Here is a 15,373-nt window from a genome sequence, read left to right on the forward strand (position 1 = left end):
CCTCTCTCCGATCGAACCGCTACCCATTTAGCAACGGTGGCAGAACCTCTCTGACGTCGGCGAGGATAATGAAATCGAGATGCTGAGCCCGACCCTGCTCTTTCTTGTTAACACGACGGCGCTCCAATTAATCTGTCCAATGTAGTAGAGCGGTCTTCTTGCCTTATAGCCTGCCTCTAACGCGGCTGTCCGCGTGGCCGGGTGTAGACACCACCGCCCCCGTTCCTAGAATGAGTGAGAATTGTTAGTCTAAACTTATATCTATACCTATACAGGTGAAATTATACGCTCTTCTCTCTCCACCACGGAAACAATAAGAAAATGAGAAGAGAAGGAAAGCAACGATAGGAGAAAGAAGATGGCATGGACGTACTGGTGAGCAATACAGTACCCAGTGTTCCGTTGGGTCACAGTGCCGCAGTTACAGCCGTTGCCGTTGTTGACACTGCACCCACAATCGTATGAGGTCTTGCACATTGCGATGGACTGTTCACTTTGTTGATCCTGGGGAATCAAGAATAGAATAAGTGAGAACTAGAACACGTGCAATACGGTAGAGTGCGGGATTGTGTTTGCAGAAGGGGATGGGATGTTCAGTTGAGGAGCGATATATATCGTTCTCATCTTATCGCAAGGCTGTCAAGGACATCTATCAGATGATGGCCGCCTCGATCTAACGCTGGAGGGGATTGGTGCCCGCGGCCACAGCCAAGCTTCCTGCCCGCACCCGGGCCACGAGGCTGGCCAATGGCTACTGCCAGGTGATTCATAAGGCAGGGGAGCTGCATAAGTTGCGAGGCTCCGTAGATTGAATGGCGCTCGTGTGTCAAGGCTGTAGCCTGCCAGGTGGTCATTCCGGTAGCCCTGCCAGGGCAATTCCCTCGGGTGCACGGGCCATGAACTCACCACTAGACAACTGACCGAACAAGATCCATGCGGATAGGAAATGAAGATCATTGGCTATTTGTTATCCTCGAATATACCGGGGTAAAAAGAACTAGCAGTTTAGCCATTAGAGAGCAAGATCTGGCATAACCGCCAAGTAACGGGTCACTCACGTGCTGCCCTCATAGAAGCAGCCAGAATAGGGTAAGCAACGGTATGTGCAAAATAGTTTACTTATATGCGTACCTTACTCTAATATGAGACGGAAGCATAGTATTCTCTTAATGGACATTGCCAAAGCTATACCCCACATCCCGGTTCCTAGTATACATCCACCCCAAGAAAAGACAAGACCAACATGGAAGGTCATGCCCCCTACCTAGTGTACATCGCCCAAACCCATGATAACTTTAACCACCTAGGCGACCTGACGACGACGCATGCGCTGCTCATCACGACGGCTCTTGGCGAGAGAAATCGTGAGATCAGACGACTGGCCCGCCGTGCAGACCGTACCGGGCGCCATATCCTGGGAAGGAGTCCAGACCCCGTTGGCGCAGCGCTGGAAGGAAGTACCGGCGTTGCACCACCACGATCCCTCGGGGTTGCAGGCGCCGGTAAGAACGCCAGAGAGAGCGGTTCCGGTGGAAGAGCTGGCGGTGGCGGTGGCGGTGGCGGTGGTGGTGGTGGTGGTGACAGCATTTTGTTGGTGTCCGTTGGGACGGCCCGCGGTCGTTGTCGCAGCGGGGGCAGCAGCGGTGGTGATGGCAGCGGAGTTGTCGACAGACGAGGCCGCAACAGAGGTCTCAACGGCCACGATGGGGGCGGTGGCGGTGATCTCTGCAGCGGTGGTGGTCGTGGAAGTGACGGACGCAGCCGCCGTCGCAGAGCTGCCGCCCCATGCAGTAGACACCCCCGTGCAGGCGGCCGCATCCGTAGCCGCGAGACGGGAGGCCTCGCCGTCGTACTCGATCACATCACCGGGGTTGGGAAACCGGATGTCCACGCCTTCTGTGGTGGTGCAGCCGTTGATGTTAGCCACGAAGAGGTCAGGGTAGCTGGTGCGCTTGGCGACAGAGCGCTTCTGGGCTGCGCTCTCCAGAACGGTGATGGGAGCGCAGTTCATGTACATCTCGCGGGCCCCGACGCGGTTGAACCAGGTCCACGCCAGCGTGTAGTTGCCGGCGGAGAAATCGGCTGGGATAGTGAAGTTGAACTGATAGGGGTCCGGAGTCGAGGCGTCACCGTCCAGATTGCCGTCCACGTTGGCCGGACAGCCCCCCTCGAAGGACTTGATGACCTGCCAGACTGTGTCCTTGGAGGGTTGCATATCCGTGGTAAGACTCACCTGGCAAGAACCGCCGCCGTGGACGGCGATGCCGGTGAAGTTCAGGACTTGAGACACCCCGGTTTCGAAATAGTTCATCTCGTCCGCGGCAGGCCAGTCGTACACCCCGTCGCGTTGCTTGCAGGGGAAGTCGCTGCCATCTGCAGCCAAGGGCGAGTTGTTGAGGGTTGATTTGCCATACGGGACTGGGTGGTTCATGATCATATGTGCCTGGACCATCGAGGCCGAGAGCACCGATGCAGCAACCACACTGGGCTTGGTGAACAACATGATGACTTCAAAGAATAGAAAGAGACAGTGGCCGTAGGGGCAATGAGTCAGAGCAGGTCAAATTGTTCCAGACAATTGACGCAATGAACGAGCGAGAAGGTACGTTGTTTGCCACAGGCACAACTTCTAGAAGCGAATGTAAAGAATGACAGCAGGACTAGCCTGGAAGGAACGGAAGAACCAAGATGATTGTCGATGGACGAAGACGACACACTTCAGAAGTTTGTGTGGTATTTATGCTTTTCGACGGCAAGAGAGCCATCTTGCGCTCTTCACATTGATTCATCTGTACTTCTTTGATATCCCAACAAGTCACGATCTGAAACCCGACATGCTCAGATCGGGAGATCCTGAAGAAGCTAAGCGAGATCATTGTTGAAAAAGGTAGCGAATCACAGATGGCGTGTTGCCTTCGGTTGGCGTCACAGCAGTGGTGGCTCTGACTCGTAGTTCTTGGCTTTCCCCAGATATCCCAGATATGAGCGATCGGGATGGGCCGAATCCTGTAACCGAGATGCCGGAACCGCCGGAGGCGTTCGCTTAGACACGCGTGGAGATTGAGGATGCCATCCTGAAACATGAAGAGTGGGTGTGAGGGAAAACTTCATGATGGGTCTCATTTTCATCCTGCTTTTAGGAATCACAATCTATCATCTACCACCCTGAGCCCCAACACAGAGCTGATGGTAGACAACAGGAATTGCTCGGTGGATGCAGATTTTGAGGGCATTCACATTTCCCTAGTGCCGACTCCACGAGATTGCCAAATCGGGATATTGTCGCTTCGGCCCGCTTTCCAGGCCTATTCCACGATTTGATCCAGGCTAGTTAGTAGCCCTGAGCCTGCTTCTGAGCCTAGCCGTAACGAGTCCGGAGTTATCTCTCTTCAATGGCCGTTATGTTTGAATCGTTCTTGATTGACCAGCAATGTCTCATTCTCACAGTCGCCTGGTAGCCATCTGAACTCTCCGCCCGGTTCCTCGGTTCGCTAGTATCTCAATTCTGAATGGCGATAAGGGTGTGAAATCTCTCCTTTCTATTTCCACAGAGACATAACAGCCCCTTTTTACTCGAGTAAATTTGCAGGTCGACCATCCATATCTGATGTCGCCGACGCACCTGTTGTTGAGTTCGATGATCGGCGAGCCATAGAACCGGAAGAATACATGTCATTCTACTCCCGCGAGCAGAGGGAACGTGACCTATCATTTAGAGCACTAAGGGGCTTCAATTGCAGGAGCCGACTCTTGAACGAGACTGCACATGGAAATGACTATGCTGTAGATGGTCAGAATGATTGTCCACCACGCCGGTTGCCGGCCACCATACATTCAACATGCTACCCATCTCCAGTCTTCGCAAACCTCGACCGTCCACTCACCTCCCTCCCTTCCAGCCAGTCTTCTCGACTTTGATTATATTCAGCTCATCACCACGCGCTACACAGTTATTCCCCCCTTACTGGCGCTGGCCACCCACCCACTCTCTGCACTGGCCGAAGGTGGACTAGCTGGAGTTATATTGGACTTTGAGGCATCTCTTGGATTATCGGATGCTGAGTCAACCATTCCAATTCCGACTGATCTTCAGCTTCTGGGTAGGAAGCAAGCAACTGGAGGCAGGAAGTCGTCAGATCAACTGTGACTTAGTGAATCAGGTTGGAGCGGCTTCCAATATCATCATTAGACCAAAACCACAAGTGAAAATACTTAGAATGTCCTCAAAATCTCCTCCACGGCGAGCACAGCTTTGTCCCAAGTCGGAAAGCTTGTCGCTTCGGCCGGGGATGAGGGCAGACAGACAGACAGTAGCGACTCATAAAGCATTGGTATGTCATGTTGGGAAGTGCTAGAGAAGAGCTCCTCGCAATGGAATCAAAGGTGTTGTGTGGATCGAGGAAGAGGCCTTGTCTTAGTACTTATTTCCTCCGAGCGGGGATCTGGACTCTTGGTGCATGAGAGGGAAAAGTGAGGGTATCTGTTTTGTTGAGGGTGTAACAAGCAGGAACACTCAACCTTCATATCCTCATATATACCCCTAGTACTTGGTACCTCACTTTGCTGATCAGAGATCATGTAGGATCGTCATTGGTAGATGAGGAGTCCGAAGACGAATGCCTTATTCGAGCACTACCTGTCGATCATCGCGATGATCCTATAGGTTATGATCGGCGTCACACCAGCTGTTCCAGCACTGATGGTCAGGAATTGAGCTCGGGTGCTAAAGCTCGATCACAGTGATCATCAATCATAGCCATCCGTCAGCGAACATAAATTCCCTGATACTCCCCATGCGTCCCCTCCAGTCTTCCCAACACTCTTTCAAATTTCGCTTTCCTCCTCGACTCCCGCAAGAACCTAGCCCACCACAATGCGTGTCACAGCCATCCTTCCCTTTCTGGCGCTAGCGTTCCACCCGCTCACGGCATTCGCCCAAGAAGGTGTCCTAGGCGAGCTCGCAGCTCAAGTTGCCACAACACTGGGTTATGGAAAAGAACCGAGCTGCGACCCTGACGACCTGTACTGCTGCATCTACCGCGGCCCTGGCACCGATTATTATACCAGGGTTCAGGAATACACCGACCCGGGTGCTGGCGTCGGATCCAATTGTGAGCCTTGCCGCCTGCCCCTGTGCCCTTCCAAGTCTCACCAAGCCATTCCTTTGGGACTGGGCACAGTCCGCATGTGCAGCATGATGTTGACCCAGACAAATGAACTTAGGTGACCTCCCTGATGAAGAAACGCGCCAATGCAACTCCAATGTACGGACACTTGTCTGCTGTACGGACAGCTACGGGGTATGGGATTCTTCACCCTCCCAGTGCTCAGAGGAACCCCCGTGCTGACACGCTTTTGACTTTGCAGCTCGACAAAATCGATTGCACGCAGCAGTGATGCGAGCAGGCAATCTGTGGCCGTTGGACCGTAAATATGGTGAATTGATGGGCGAGTCGACATAAGCGCAGCATGTGGGATGTAGAATAATGTAATAATCGGAAAGCATCTGAATCGACAATTCTTTTGGGGGAACCCTAGATCTTCCCACTCACCTAATCTCCCCGGACACATTGTGACGAGACACCTGTTCGTCTCAGTCAGCAGCAAAGTAGGCGAATGCAAGAGCGGACCCTGGAATGGCAGGCTAGCGGGCTAGTCCGTGAAGAAAGCATCCCGACCCGAGCGGGGGCTGACGTGGGCGGGTTCTTCAGGCGGCCTATCTCGCTTAGATAGGGAATTTTATAGACGGGGCTTTTTCATTCTAACGCAGTATGAATAGACTGAGTATACTGGGACCGATTGGTATGGCGGTAGTTACACAGTCTCAGTCCCTAAGATCTGTTCTCACAGGAGATTCAATGTATCCGGTTTATCACGGTACCTTTCCTTGCTTACAGTACACACCACGACTCATGTGGCGCTTCAGAGGCTTAGCGCCTCGACGGAGTCTTAGCTCGCCTACTTGAGCGGCCGGTAATTGGGTGCGGGAACTAATAAGCAGCCACAAATACTCTTCCGGAATAGAGCTGACAGCTGCGCAGAGAACCATGTGGGGCCTCGACCTCAGTTCACTAATCACCAAATCTACGTAGGCATTTTCTACTCATGCAACAAATCAAATAGCTGTCTGGGCCATGTTCGGAGTTTTAGATCGAAAACTTCAGCACTCGTCGGGCTCCGAGAAGCTCTGAAGAGCTGAAGAACACTCCGTCATCGGAGGAATGAAACGCAAGGTGAAGAACAGGCTCGACTGGGTCTCTGGGCTATAAAAGGAGAGTCCATCTCCACCCAGAATACAGACCAGACTCACCAAGCTCCCCATTCCCTCCACAGTCAATCCTCCTGAGCAGCCCGCACTCGCAAGTACACACTCTACAAAATGAAGCTCACCGTGTCCAAGGTCAGATACCCCGCGGAGCCTTCAATCACCAAGCAATCGCACTAACCAAATCGTACAGACGCTTGCCCTCCTCTCCGCCACGGCCGCCACGGCCACAGCCCTCGCGGAGGTCTCCATCGATTTCTACCTGTTCAACACCACCTGCTCCTTGGACACGCCCACCACCTACACCATCCTGGAAAACTCCTGCTTCGGCATCGAGGGGTGGCCCTGGGGCTCTCTCGCCCCCTACCTCGCCGATGGGACCACCTGCAGCGATGCCACCAAGACGCCCGTGCTGTACACCTGGACCGACTACAACGAGCAGGACTACGACAACTGCGGTACCACCCTCTACGCTACCTACGACGTCACCGATGAGCATACCTGCTACCCCGTGGACGCGGAGTATTTGCAGCGGCTGCAGGTCAAGTGCGAGTAGGGGTTTGATGGAGGCATCAAGGATTTATGTACATAGGTGATGTGGGTAGTGGAGCTAAGGCAGATGAATAAGTCTCTAAGGATAGCAAATCGTCTTGGAGTCTTTGTGGCTTTTGATAAGGAAATATCTTTTTTAAGAATTGCTCACACATTTTGCCGCGTGAAGAATGGCCCAGTGGTTAGCTCCGACATGGATAGAAGGATCCAATTACCATCTAGCATACTTATCGATTCTCCATAGATGTGAGCACGAGCCCCCCCCCCCCCCCCAGTTCGATATGTTAGGTTAAGGTATACGTTATTCTATAAGTTGTGCTGGCTACCAATCGTACTTGACGTAGCTCAATTTACTACGGCAGGGACTCAGCAATTATACTCAGTTCTCCTCACAGCTATGACTAAGCGAATCATAGGCTGGAAAGTTGCTTCTCGAGGTTTCACTGTAGTCCTACCACTCCGCGACGAGGTCTATGAACTGTGCTAACAGAAAGATGAAAAGCGTCTTATATAATGTATGTGAGAACTAGAAAAGCTATAGATGCCGCACTGGGGAGATATCAACCTGCGTTAGGGCTGCAAAGGACTGCTGCGTATGGACGTTTAACACGGAGGCAGATCGCATTGGGGTTGTCGCACCAGGGCCAAGTCGTCAGTCGGTTCGATGTCGCGTTGGGTGTTGATTCGAGCAAACTCCTGATACAGGTTTGGCGCATTGGCAAAATATCAAGCAATCGCGGTCTTCTGCAATACCACCAACCGCGCCTTGTCCCACCCCTTTCGATAGTCGGTGAGCTCGATATTGACTACTCGCACCAGGCCCTCGGCCACCAGCCTCTCGATCTCCGTGTCAAACCCCATCGACACCCACACCTCGTCCAAGATTGTTGCCACAATCAGCCCGCCTGTTTTAAGGACGCGGATAAACTCGCGGAGCGCAGGGTCCGGCCCCACGTGGCCGTGGGTGAAGGTGCCGGCGCAGGTCACGATGTCGTAGGTCTCGGCGGGTAGGGCGGTCGGCTGGGTCAGGTCGGCTTTTGTGAGAGTGTGATACACCCCGGTGTTGGCGGCGACCTTCAGCATCGCAGGCGATAAGTCTAGGCCGTCGATGATTAGTGATGTTGCATTGCCGGCGCCTCGGGTGAGGCCCTCGCCGACGAGGCCGGTGCCGCAGCCGGCGTCGAGAATCCGCGCGTTCGGGATCGTGTTGACTTGGAGTGCGGTTTGCGCGACGGTAAACGGGGCGACGTAGCTCTGGGAGGCATCGGTGAGGTCCTGGTTGTAGGATATCGCCCAGGTGTCGTAGAGCGCCATGCAGTCTTCCTTGCTGCCGCTGGCGCGGGCCTTGACTAGCAGGGCATTTTCTACCTGGACTTGGGTTGCCATCGTTATAGGTGTGTGGTTTGCAAGAGAACAGTAGGCTGTAGAAAAGAGATGGGAATTGCTTGGGGGTAATCCTTGGGGTCTCGAGACTTGATTTAAATACGGTGCCCCTCAAGGTAGGAACCTGCATAAATCTGCCCACGCGCGACATGCGAGGGAAGGAGGGGAACACTTTAATAAGCGCGGTCCAGATATCATATATCCACTAGCAACCAGGAACAGGCCCATGAGATGCTGTACATAGGCCGGCAGAGTGGGAACTACAGCGAACAATGGCATTTCTAAGAGAGGTTCGAGGCGGGGGATCAAGGCATTGACCTCCGATCGCCATTCAGCTGCATCATGCCAAGGCTTCTGTCCCTCTTATAGCGCGATCCTACCCCGCGACCGCGCAAGATTCATTCCACTTGTCTTTTCTGCCGGGCTACATAGAGAATACATGTGTAAGTCGGCAGATGTGTGTTCAAGCGCATTGTCACTGTTGGTTAGGGCCGTGTAGTCCGAGCAATGTGCTTGTGGCTGGTCACTTTCTTGTGTCGGGCGTAGTGCAGGGGCAAGGTTTTATATGTTCCAAGGGAATGACGAAAGCGACCTTTGCACCGCACCAGAGGCTTGAAGATTTGTGATGTTCAGCTGAGTTGAAACTCAAAGCGTCCTGCAAAAAGAATAAAAACAGAAGGACGATTTAACAGGCTGTAGCCTATTTCAGGTACTAACCGGCAATCTGACATGAGCATGGCGGGGTAATGACCCTTGGGACCTATTGATTAGATCCGGTATTCTAGGCTACACAACCTTTCCCAGGCCACACTACACCAAGCAAGAGTCATCTTTTGATAGTATAAAATCACGAAAGATATTAGATATCCTATACATAACATCTCGTCCACACGGAGTGCCTCATTCTGTACATACACTTTCCATCTACTTACTTGACACCTCTTCCTTCTCCCAGCAATGGTCGGAGCCGAAAGGGACGCAGACGCAACCATGCGCCACGCCATCACCCAATTCCGCCACAATATGGAAACCGCCAACCGCCGCTTCCTCCGAGACCGAGTCACCGAGATCGAAGCCCTGCACCTCCCCACCGAAGCTGACAAGCTCCAGCGGATGCGCGACTACTGGGACAATCTGGGCATCGGCGGGCCGGACCCGCACTGGAACCAACTCGTCCCGCCCGGACCCGTCCGCGAAGACCGCGAGGTCCGTGGCGTGACGTGTCTGGCGGAGGTTCCGTCGCTGTACCACCAGTACATGGACGGGGTGTGTCCCCCGCGTCTACGGACGGAGGCGTGGCGGCAGATGTATCTGGAGATGTTCCACGAGGTGTGCTCCGCGGCGGTGGCTGATGATGGCCAAAGCCAGGAGGCGGATGCAATCCCGCAGTGTGAGGAGTTAGTGCTCTTCCTTAAATACGCGAACGGGGTCTGCGATCCGGATTTCCGGCGTCTGGGGATCGCGCCTTTTGTGCCGGGGTTCTATATTGGGGTGTCTGAATATGCGTTTGTAGAGGAGGGGGCGGAGCGGGAGATGAAGGGTTTCAGAGATTTGGAGGCGCAGCGGGAGGCGCTGAGAGGGTATTTGAAGGATAGTCTCCTTGGCCAGGTGGGGCTCCATGGGACGATTGATGATGATCTGGAGGTCAAGGTTGGCTTTCTGATAGGGTGTGGTGGTTGGATGCATGAGGATCGGTGGTACAGTGCTTATGCGTACTGTCGGGTGATCGAGGAGGATGGTGCGGACTCCGCGTATAAGCATTGGGCGTGGCGGGTGGTTTTCTTCGAGGCGAGCGAAGATAACCCCGCGACGCTGTACGGGCGCAGACCCTTGTTTGATTCAATTCCGGAATTCTTGGAGTGGTATAGCAGCTGGCCGGATTATGTCGACATGCGCCAGGTTCGACGGAATGTTTCGGGGACTACACTTGAAGCGAGGATGATTGTGGTTGTTGCTAGGGTTGGTTTCCCACTACACGGCATCTGTACTGTAAACACATAGATTTACGGAGTAGGCATAGTAGCTCACGGCATGAGAGTGGAACGGTCAATCTATTCCGATTGAGGCATTTTGTTTGCATTGGATCAAGTATTTTGTGAGATTACACCGACACTCATCTCGTCTTTTAGCCTAATCTCATCCACAGGCGAGTTGTACACCAAGAGATCATATGGTGCCGTAATTGCGGTGGCTCGCACCCCCCTGTCAGACCCGCAATTCCCCCGTCGGATGTGATGTTCCGCCACCCAAGCGAACATTGGCCCTTGCTAGGCTAGTATGCTTGCATCTCCACCCATATATTGCGAACAAATCTCACATGCACCGGTCACTTAATGAGCACGCGGGTCATCCATTACAATTCCCGTCTATCCTGGTTAAGCGAGTCAGACCCTTGCCTTCACTCCCGCTAGGTGAATGAAGCAAACAAAGGTTATCTGTCGGTGAGTCGCAAACCTCATCTCCAACCTCTGACTAAAAGTGGTTTGATCTCGGATAGAAGCAGGATTCTTTGTTACTGAGCGTGACCCCTTCCACTGCTTGACTGTCGTCTATGCGTCTTACCTCCCTGGGGCTAGGGCAAACTTTGCAAACGCCCTAGCCGGGATACCGAGCCCCTTGAATCCATTCCTCCATTAACATGACACGGATATAGAATAAACAAAGGAAATATCATATTGAAAGAAGTGTCTAGAAGAGAAATGGAGGGATCAAAGGAGAAAAGACACAAAACGCAAGGATCCAAGAAGTCTACACCATCCCCGGCCCCGGCCGATCGAACCCCCGACCCTGCGATGCAGCCGCCGCGCGACTCCGCTCCGCCTGGGCCTGCATCGAATGCGACACGGTCACCTCTGTCGTCAGCATGATCGTGTCATGCTCATGCGGTGAGAGAATGTACTCCTCGCTCGAGTTATGGCTGCTGTCGTGCCCCGGGAACGATGTCGCCGTGGCGGTGGTTGTGGTGGTGGTTGCCGTCGGTTTCTTGGGAAAGGGCTCGGGGTCGTGGTGGCTGGCCTGGGTCTGCGACTGGCCGTGCTGCTGCGAGCGGGACATGGAGCGCAGACGGTAGGCCTTACTGCCGTATGTGTTATGCTGGGGGTAGTTGTAGGGTCGCGATTTGTAGCGTGAGCCGTAGCTGCCCAGCACTTGCTTAAAGAGGGGTTTCAAGGTTGGGAGGCTGCCGGCGACGATGCCCATGTTGGATTCGACACTTCACAAGGAGGTATTGTTAGCCGATGAGGAGGATTGACGGGCAGGGTACTGAAGGGGAACTTACACAACCCAGATCGTGAGAGTAGAATAATCCCAAAGGAAGTCGCCCGTGCGACCGTAGTTGGGAAGCACAGTGAGCTTCACGATCGCTGCGGCACAGGCACTGTACGCACGGTTGGATCTGATTAGTCCATCGCCGCTATACTATTTGGAAGGAATGTTTGCAGTCTTACAAGATACCCAAACCCAGGATGCAGATCAAGGAAGCCTTGGTTCGCTTGTTGACTTGTAGATGTCTGTCGGGGGGTGGTGTTAGTGCTCCGTCTTTTCCAGCATACAATCTGATCCGCTAGACTTACCTGAGCATGAAGATAGGAAGGATGGCGAAGATCAAATCAGTCAGGATATTCAAAGCTAGAGGTTTGTTTAGTGGACGACAAGCAAGATCTCTCGCTTAACATGCGTACCTGTATTTGTATAACTCAATTTCAACAGCTGTATCGGGGCAAAGCATTTCGACTTGACCGAGAAATCCCAAATACTCCGCATGTCATGGCATTGGAAAATGAGTGTCTATCAGGAGTCAGCATCACATTGTCATCTAGAAAATAAACCAGCACCACGTACGAAGAAACAGATTGTCGTGTAAATGAGCATCAGAGCTATATGTCGTCAGTTGGAAAAGAGCTAGAACATAGTGGAAACAGCACTGACCGATGACAATCCAGATGAAAACGCGGTAGCCTTTGCGCGGCGCAAACCGTAGCAGGAACAGTCCGATGGAGATCTTGACGAGTCCAATAGCCCACATGTATATCGCCTGGGTAGCAAAGTTCAAATGCATTGCTTTGGTAGCTGTCTTTTCGACGTAGGCCGTATGTCGGCCCGCGCCGTAGATGACCTCTGGAATGATGACTCCCCATCCGCTGAGTGACTGATGGCCGCAATGTTAGTACTGCAGATACCACCCGGCTCGACAGAGATGACCCGAGTGACTTACCAAGATCATGGTTAACAGCATGGTATAATCCTCGAGGTTGGTCAGCACAATCAAATTCGGTATAGACAAGGCAGAAGACAACACTTACATCAAACCCCACATTGCGAATGAGGAAAATGCGGACATACATGCGAGCGAGCACGGTGACTGCAGCCCCAGCAGTCACAATGCTCGTGGCCGCCAGGATGCGTGGCCCTTGATTATCATCAGGAAGGCCCGCGCCGCCCGGATGCGCGATGGTCGACATGCTCACCACAGATAAACGAAGGACTGAGCTGAGCTAGCTAGCTATTTCCTGGGCGATGCTTGACCTTGGCCAGGTTATGAATATCCAGGAGCAGCCAGAGCTGGTGTGACGACCATGCCAAGGATAGGTGCATGAACTACGGGTCCGCCATGCGACCATGGAAGATTCAGGAACACGAGGATCAAGATCCCTCAGGATGCATAGCTGCATTCGCTTGACTAAAGAATTCGATCGGAGCAGGATCCATCTCACAAAAAATGGGCGTCCGGTCGCGACCGGATTTCCGGAGCCAACGGTTGACCGTTCGATCTCGGGCGACGATCAGGATCCGGTAGCAGACCCTGGACGGTGGCCATCTGATAGCAGCAATACACCACCCAAGTTGGTGCCTGCACCGATGCTTCTTCCTGGCCCTTGTCATTCATTTACTCTTCCTATCCTAGTCCCCTACAACATAGTTCAAGCCACGATTGACGGACCAAAAACCTGGCCAATGGACCGTGCGCCTATGGGAGGGCCAGCCAGCCCAGGGTGGATCGGCCAGTGCCACCGGACCTGCCAAGTCGCTTCAACCTCGGCTTGGGCAGTTGATTTGCAGTGTCGCACTCGCACCCTGCACCCCTAAAATTGGGTGGATGGGCAGATTGATTGACTTTTTGGCCGAAGTGGACCCGGGTGGAGTGCAGTGGGGACAGGGACCGAGGATTGACTGGAGAGATGCACGTCAATGATTTTGTGCTGTCGCCGGTTGCATCTCCAACCCTAACCAACCCAGTACTTCAAAGTCATTCAATTTATAATCCCTGGTTAGTACTCGCCAGTCCGCCTCTGAAACCCCGGTCATCCAAATCAGTTCTCCCCCGAAGCAACATTACGTTCTTTCCCCTGGCCAAGGCCAGCCAGTCAGCATGTTGTTGCTAATTGACTTTGGTCGCCATGCTGCTGAGTGCGTGGGGGTTGGGTTGGTGGGGACTTTCCTTCTCTCGTCTTCTCCCTCGGTCTTAACAATTCCGTTCCTTGTCTATCAGACCGAGTCATAGTGCAGCATGCAGTTTAGTTAGCTAGCTGGGTGGGCCGATTGATGCGCTGTCTGTAGATAGCTGAGATGCGCCGCCTTTAAATTGACAATCATTCCCTCATTCAACCTGCTTCTCCCCGCCCAGCCTCCTTAATTCTAACTTTCCTTTGCTTCCTCCATCTCTTCTCCCTTCTCTTCCTTTTCCCCCTCTGCCCAGGAGTGGTGTGACATCTGCCATCGCCACCATGGTCGCCCTCCAGACTCTCACTCTGGGCCTGCTGCTCTCAGGGTCGTGGGCCCTCCCCGCGGCTGAGACAGCAACGGCCACTCTCCCCACGAGTGCCTCCAGCTCGACTGACGTGGCCTCGTCGCAGCTGGACCAGCTGAATTCCTTTGCCTATAACCTCACCACCGACACCCTGTCCACTCCCTCGGGTAGCACCAAGCGCAGTGATGGCACTTGCACTCTGGACAAGCTGCGTGTGCGTCGTGAGTGGCGCACCTTCTCCAAGTCCCAGAAAAAAGCGTACATCAACTCCGTCCTCTGCCTCCAGAAGCTGCCTTCGCGCACCCCGGCCGACCTGGTCCCCGGGGCGCGCACCCGCTACGACGACTTCGTGGCCACGCACATCAACCAGACCCTGGAAATCCACTACACGGGCACCTTTCTGGCGTGGCACCGCTACTTCATCTACGAGTTCGAGTCTGCCCTGCGCGACGAGTGTGGCTACACCGGCGACTACCCTTACTGGGACTGGGGTGCCGACGCCCACGACATGGAGAACTCACCCGTTTTTGACGGCAGTGAGACCTCCATGTCTGGTAATGGAGCCCCCATTGCTGATCAGCCGGACGTGATGCTGTACCTGGGCGACTACCCGGCTATTGACCTCCCGCCCGGCACCGGCGGCGGCTGCATCACCAGCGGGCCATTTAAGGACTACAAGGTCAACCTGGGCCCGGCTGTTCTCTCCCTGCCCGGGGGCAACACCTCGATGGCGGCTAACCCGCTGGCCTACAACCCCCGGTGTCTGAAGCGGTCGCTGACCACCGAGATCCTCAGTCGGTACAACACCTACCCCAAGATCGTCTCTCTGATCCTGGACAACAACGATGTCTGGGACTTCGAGATGACGATGCAAGGCATTCCCGGCAGCGGCTCGATTGGTGTCCACGGCGGTGGCCACTACTCCATGGGCGGCGATCCCGGTCGCGACGTCTATGTGAGCCCCGGCGACGTGGCCTTCTGGCACCACCACGGCATGATCGACCGCGTCTGGTGGATCTGGCAGAACCTCGACCGCAAGCACCGCCAGAATGCCATCTCCGGCACGGGTACTTTCATGAACAACCCCCCGTCGGCCAATACCACTCTCGACACTGTCATTGATATTGGTTATGCCAACGGTCAGCCCATCGCCATGCGCGACTTGATGAGCACGACTGCTGGGCCTTTCTGCTACGTGTATCTCTGAGCGGACTGTGTGTTGTCTCATGGTTTCAGGTTTTACAACTGCAATCTAGGAGGATTTAGATGGAAGCTTGTATATATGCATCATAGAACTTAACTAATGCATTAATGGATTTATTGAACAGTAGTGCAGTACACAGCAGTTCGAACACTACTACGCAAGACACTCAGATTCAGCTCACCGAGACAGCGAAGTATTAATCAATTTCCCACCACGTCAATTA

At 53.7% G+C, this 15,373-nt stretch overlaps 7 protein-coding genes across 7 annotated transcripts; 4 read left to right on the forward strand and 3 right to left on the reverse strand.

The window, feature by feature from the left end:
• Nucleotides 1-1,303: 1,303 nt before the first annotated feature.
• ASPACDRAFT_35448 (uncharacterized protein) lies at nt 1,304-2,503 on the reverse strand (the record flags this gene model as incomplete). Its single annotated transcript, XM_020200119.1, has 1 exon — nt 1,304-2,503. The coding sequence occupies one exon, from the start codon at nt 2,501-2,503 to the stop codon at nt 1,304-1,306; it is 1,200 nt and encodes a 399-aa protein (XP_020052393.1).
• A 2,024-nt stretch (nt 2,504-4,527) lies between these two features.
• On the forward strand, nt 4,528-5,653 carry ASPACDRAFT_126323 (uncharacterized protein). The gene is made up of 2 exons (XM_020196912.1): nt 4,528-5,111; nt 5,224-5,653. Exons 1-2 carry the CDS (start codon nt 4,874-4,876, stop codon nt 5,346-5,348), a joined length of 363 nt encoding a protein of 120 aa, XP_020052394.1. The 5' UTR covers nt 4,528-4,873; the 3' UTR covers nt 5,349-5,653.
• Nucleotides 5,654-6,379: 726 nt separating this feature from the next.
• ASPACDRAFT_47414 (uncharacterized protein) lies at nt 6,380-6,821 on the forward strand (the record flags this gene model as incomplete). Its single annotated transcript, XM_020201951.1, has 2 exons — nt 6,380-6,400; nt 6,459-6,821. The coding sequence occupies 2 exons, from the start codon at nt 6,380-6,382 to the stop codon at nt 6,819-6,821; spliced, it is 384 nt and encodes a 127-aa protein (XP_020052395.1).
• A 517-nt stretch (nt 6,822-7,338) lies between these two features.
• On the reverse strand, nt 7,339-8,325 carry ASPACDRAFT_81723 (class I SAM-dependent DNA methyltransferase). The gene has a single exon (XM_020205939.1). It carries the CDS (start codon nt 8,201-8,203, stop codon nt 7,544-7,546), a length of 660 nt encoding a protein of 219 aa, XP_020052396.1. The 5' UTR covers nt 8,204-8,325; the 3' UTR covers nt 7,339-7,543.
• Nucleotides 8,326-8,979: 654 nt separating this feature from the next.
• Nucleotides 8,980-10,278, forward strand: ASPACDRAFT_126325 (uncharacterized protein). The gene has a single exon (XM_020196913.1). It carries the CDS (start codon nt 9,191-9,193, stop codon nt 10,199-10,201), a length of 1,011 nt encoding a protein of 336 aa, XP_020052397.1. The 5' UTR covers nt 8,980-9,190; the 3' UTR covers nt 10,202-10,278.
• Nucleotides 10,279-10,727: 449 nt separating this feature from the next.
• On the reverse strand, nt 10,728-12,895 carry ASPACDRAFT_81725 (uncharacterized protein). Its single transcript, XM_020205940.1, has 9 exons — nt 12,502-12,895; nt 12,414-12,443; nt 12,128-12,347; nt 12,041-12,075; nt 11,881-11,986; nt 11,773-11,827; nt 11,647-11,709; nt 11,478-11,576; nt 10,728-11,411 (listed from the first exon to the last, which is right to left on the reverse strand). The coding sequence occupies exons 1-9, from the start codon at nt 12,658-12,660 to the stop codon at nt 10,949-10,951; spliced, it is 1,230 nt and encodes a 409-aa protein (XP_020052398.1). The 5' UTR covers nt 12,661-12,895; the 3' UTR covers nt 10,728-10,948.
• A 1,016-nt stretch (nt 12,896-13,911) lies between these two features.
• On the forward strand, nt 13,912-15,269 carry ASPACDRAFT_81726 (tyrosinase family protein). The gene has a single exon (XM_020205941.1). It carries the CDS (start codon nt 13,924-13,926, stop codon nt 15,151-15,153), a length of 1,230 nt encoding a protein of 409 aa, XP_020052399.1. The 5' UTR covers nt 13,912-13,923; the 3' UTR covers nt 15,154-15,269.
• The last annotated feature ends 104 nt before the right edge of the window (nt 15,270-15,373 follow it).

The sequence above is a fragment of the Aspergillus aculeatus genome (genome assembly GCF_001890905.1).
Source record: "Aspergillus aculeatus ATCC 16872 unplaced genomic scaffold ASPACscaffold_18, whole genome shotgun sequence".
In the NCBI taxonomy this organism is placed as follows: domain Eukaryota; kingdom Fungi; phylum Ascomycota; class Eurotiomycetes; order Eurotiales; family Aspergillaceae; genus Aspergillus; species Aspergillus aculeatus.

Excerpts from the sequence above, each read along its gene's own strand:
- ASPACDRAFT_81725 (XM_020205940.1), bottom strand. The coding sequence starts at position 12,660 with ATGTCGACCATCGCGCATCCGGGCGGCGCGGGCCTTCCTGATGATAAT. Across the intron at positions 12,348-12,413 it reads TGCTGTTAACCATGATCTTG|TCACTCAGCGGATGGGGAGT; the intron begins GTAAGTCACTCG and ends TGCGGCCATCAG. Across the intron at positions 11,412-11,477 it reads ACTCTCACGATCTGGGTTGT|TGTCGAATCCAACATGGGCA; the intron begins GTAAGTTCCCCT and ends CTCCTTGTGAAG.
- ASPACDRAFT_81726 (XM_020205941.1), top strand. The coding sequence starts at position 13,924 with ATGGTCGCCCTCCAGACTCTCACTCTGGGCCTGCTGCTCTCAGGGTCG.
- ASPACDRAFT_126323 (XM_020196912.1), top strand. The coding sequence starts at position 4,874 with ATGCGTGTCACAGCCATCCTTCCCTTTCTGGCGCTAGCGTTCCACCCG. Across the intron at positions 5,112-5,223 it reads TGCTGGCGTCGGATCCAATT|GTGACCTCCCTGATGAAGAA; the intron begins GTGAGCCTTGCC and ends AAATGAACTTAG.
- ASPACDRAFT_81723 (XM_020205939.1), bottom strand. The coding sequence starts at position 8,203 with ATGGCAACCCAAGTCCAGGTAGAAAATGCCCTGCTAGTCAAGGCCCGC.
- ASPACDRAFT_126325 (XM_020196913.1), top strand. The coding sequence starts at position 9,191 with ATGCGCCACGCCATCACCCAATTCCGCCACAATATGGAAACCGCCAAC.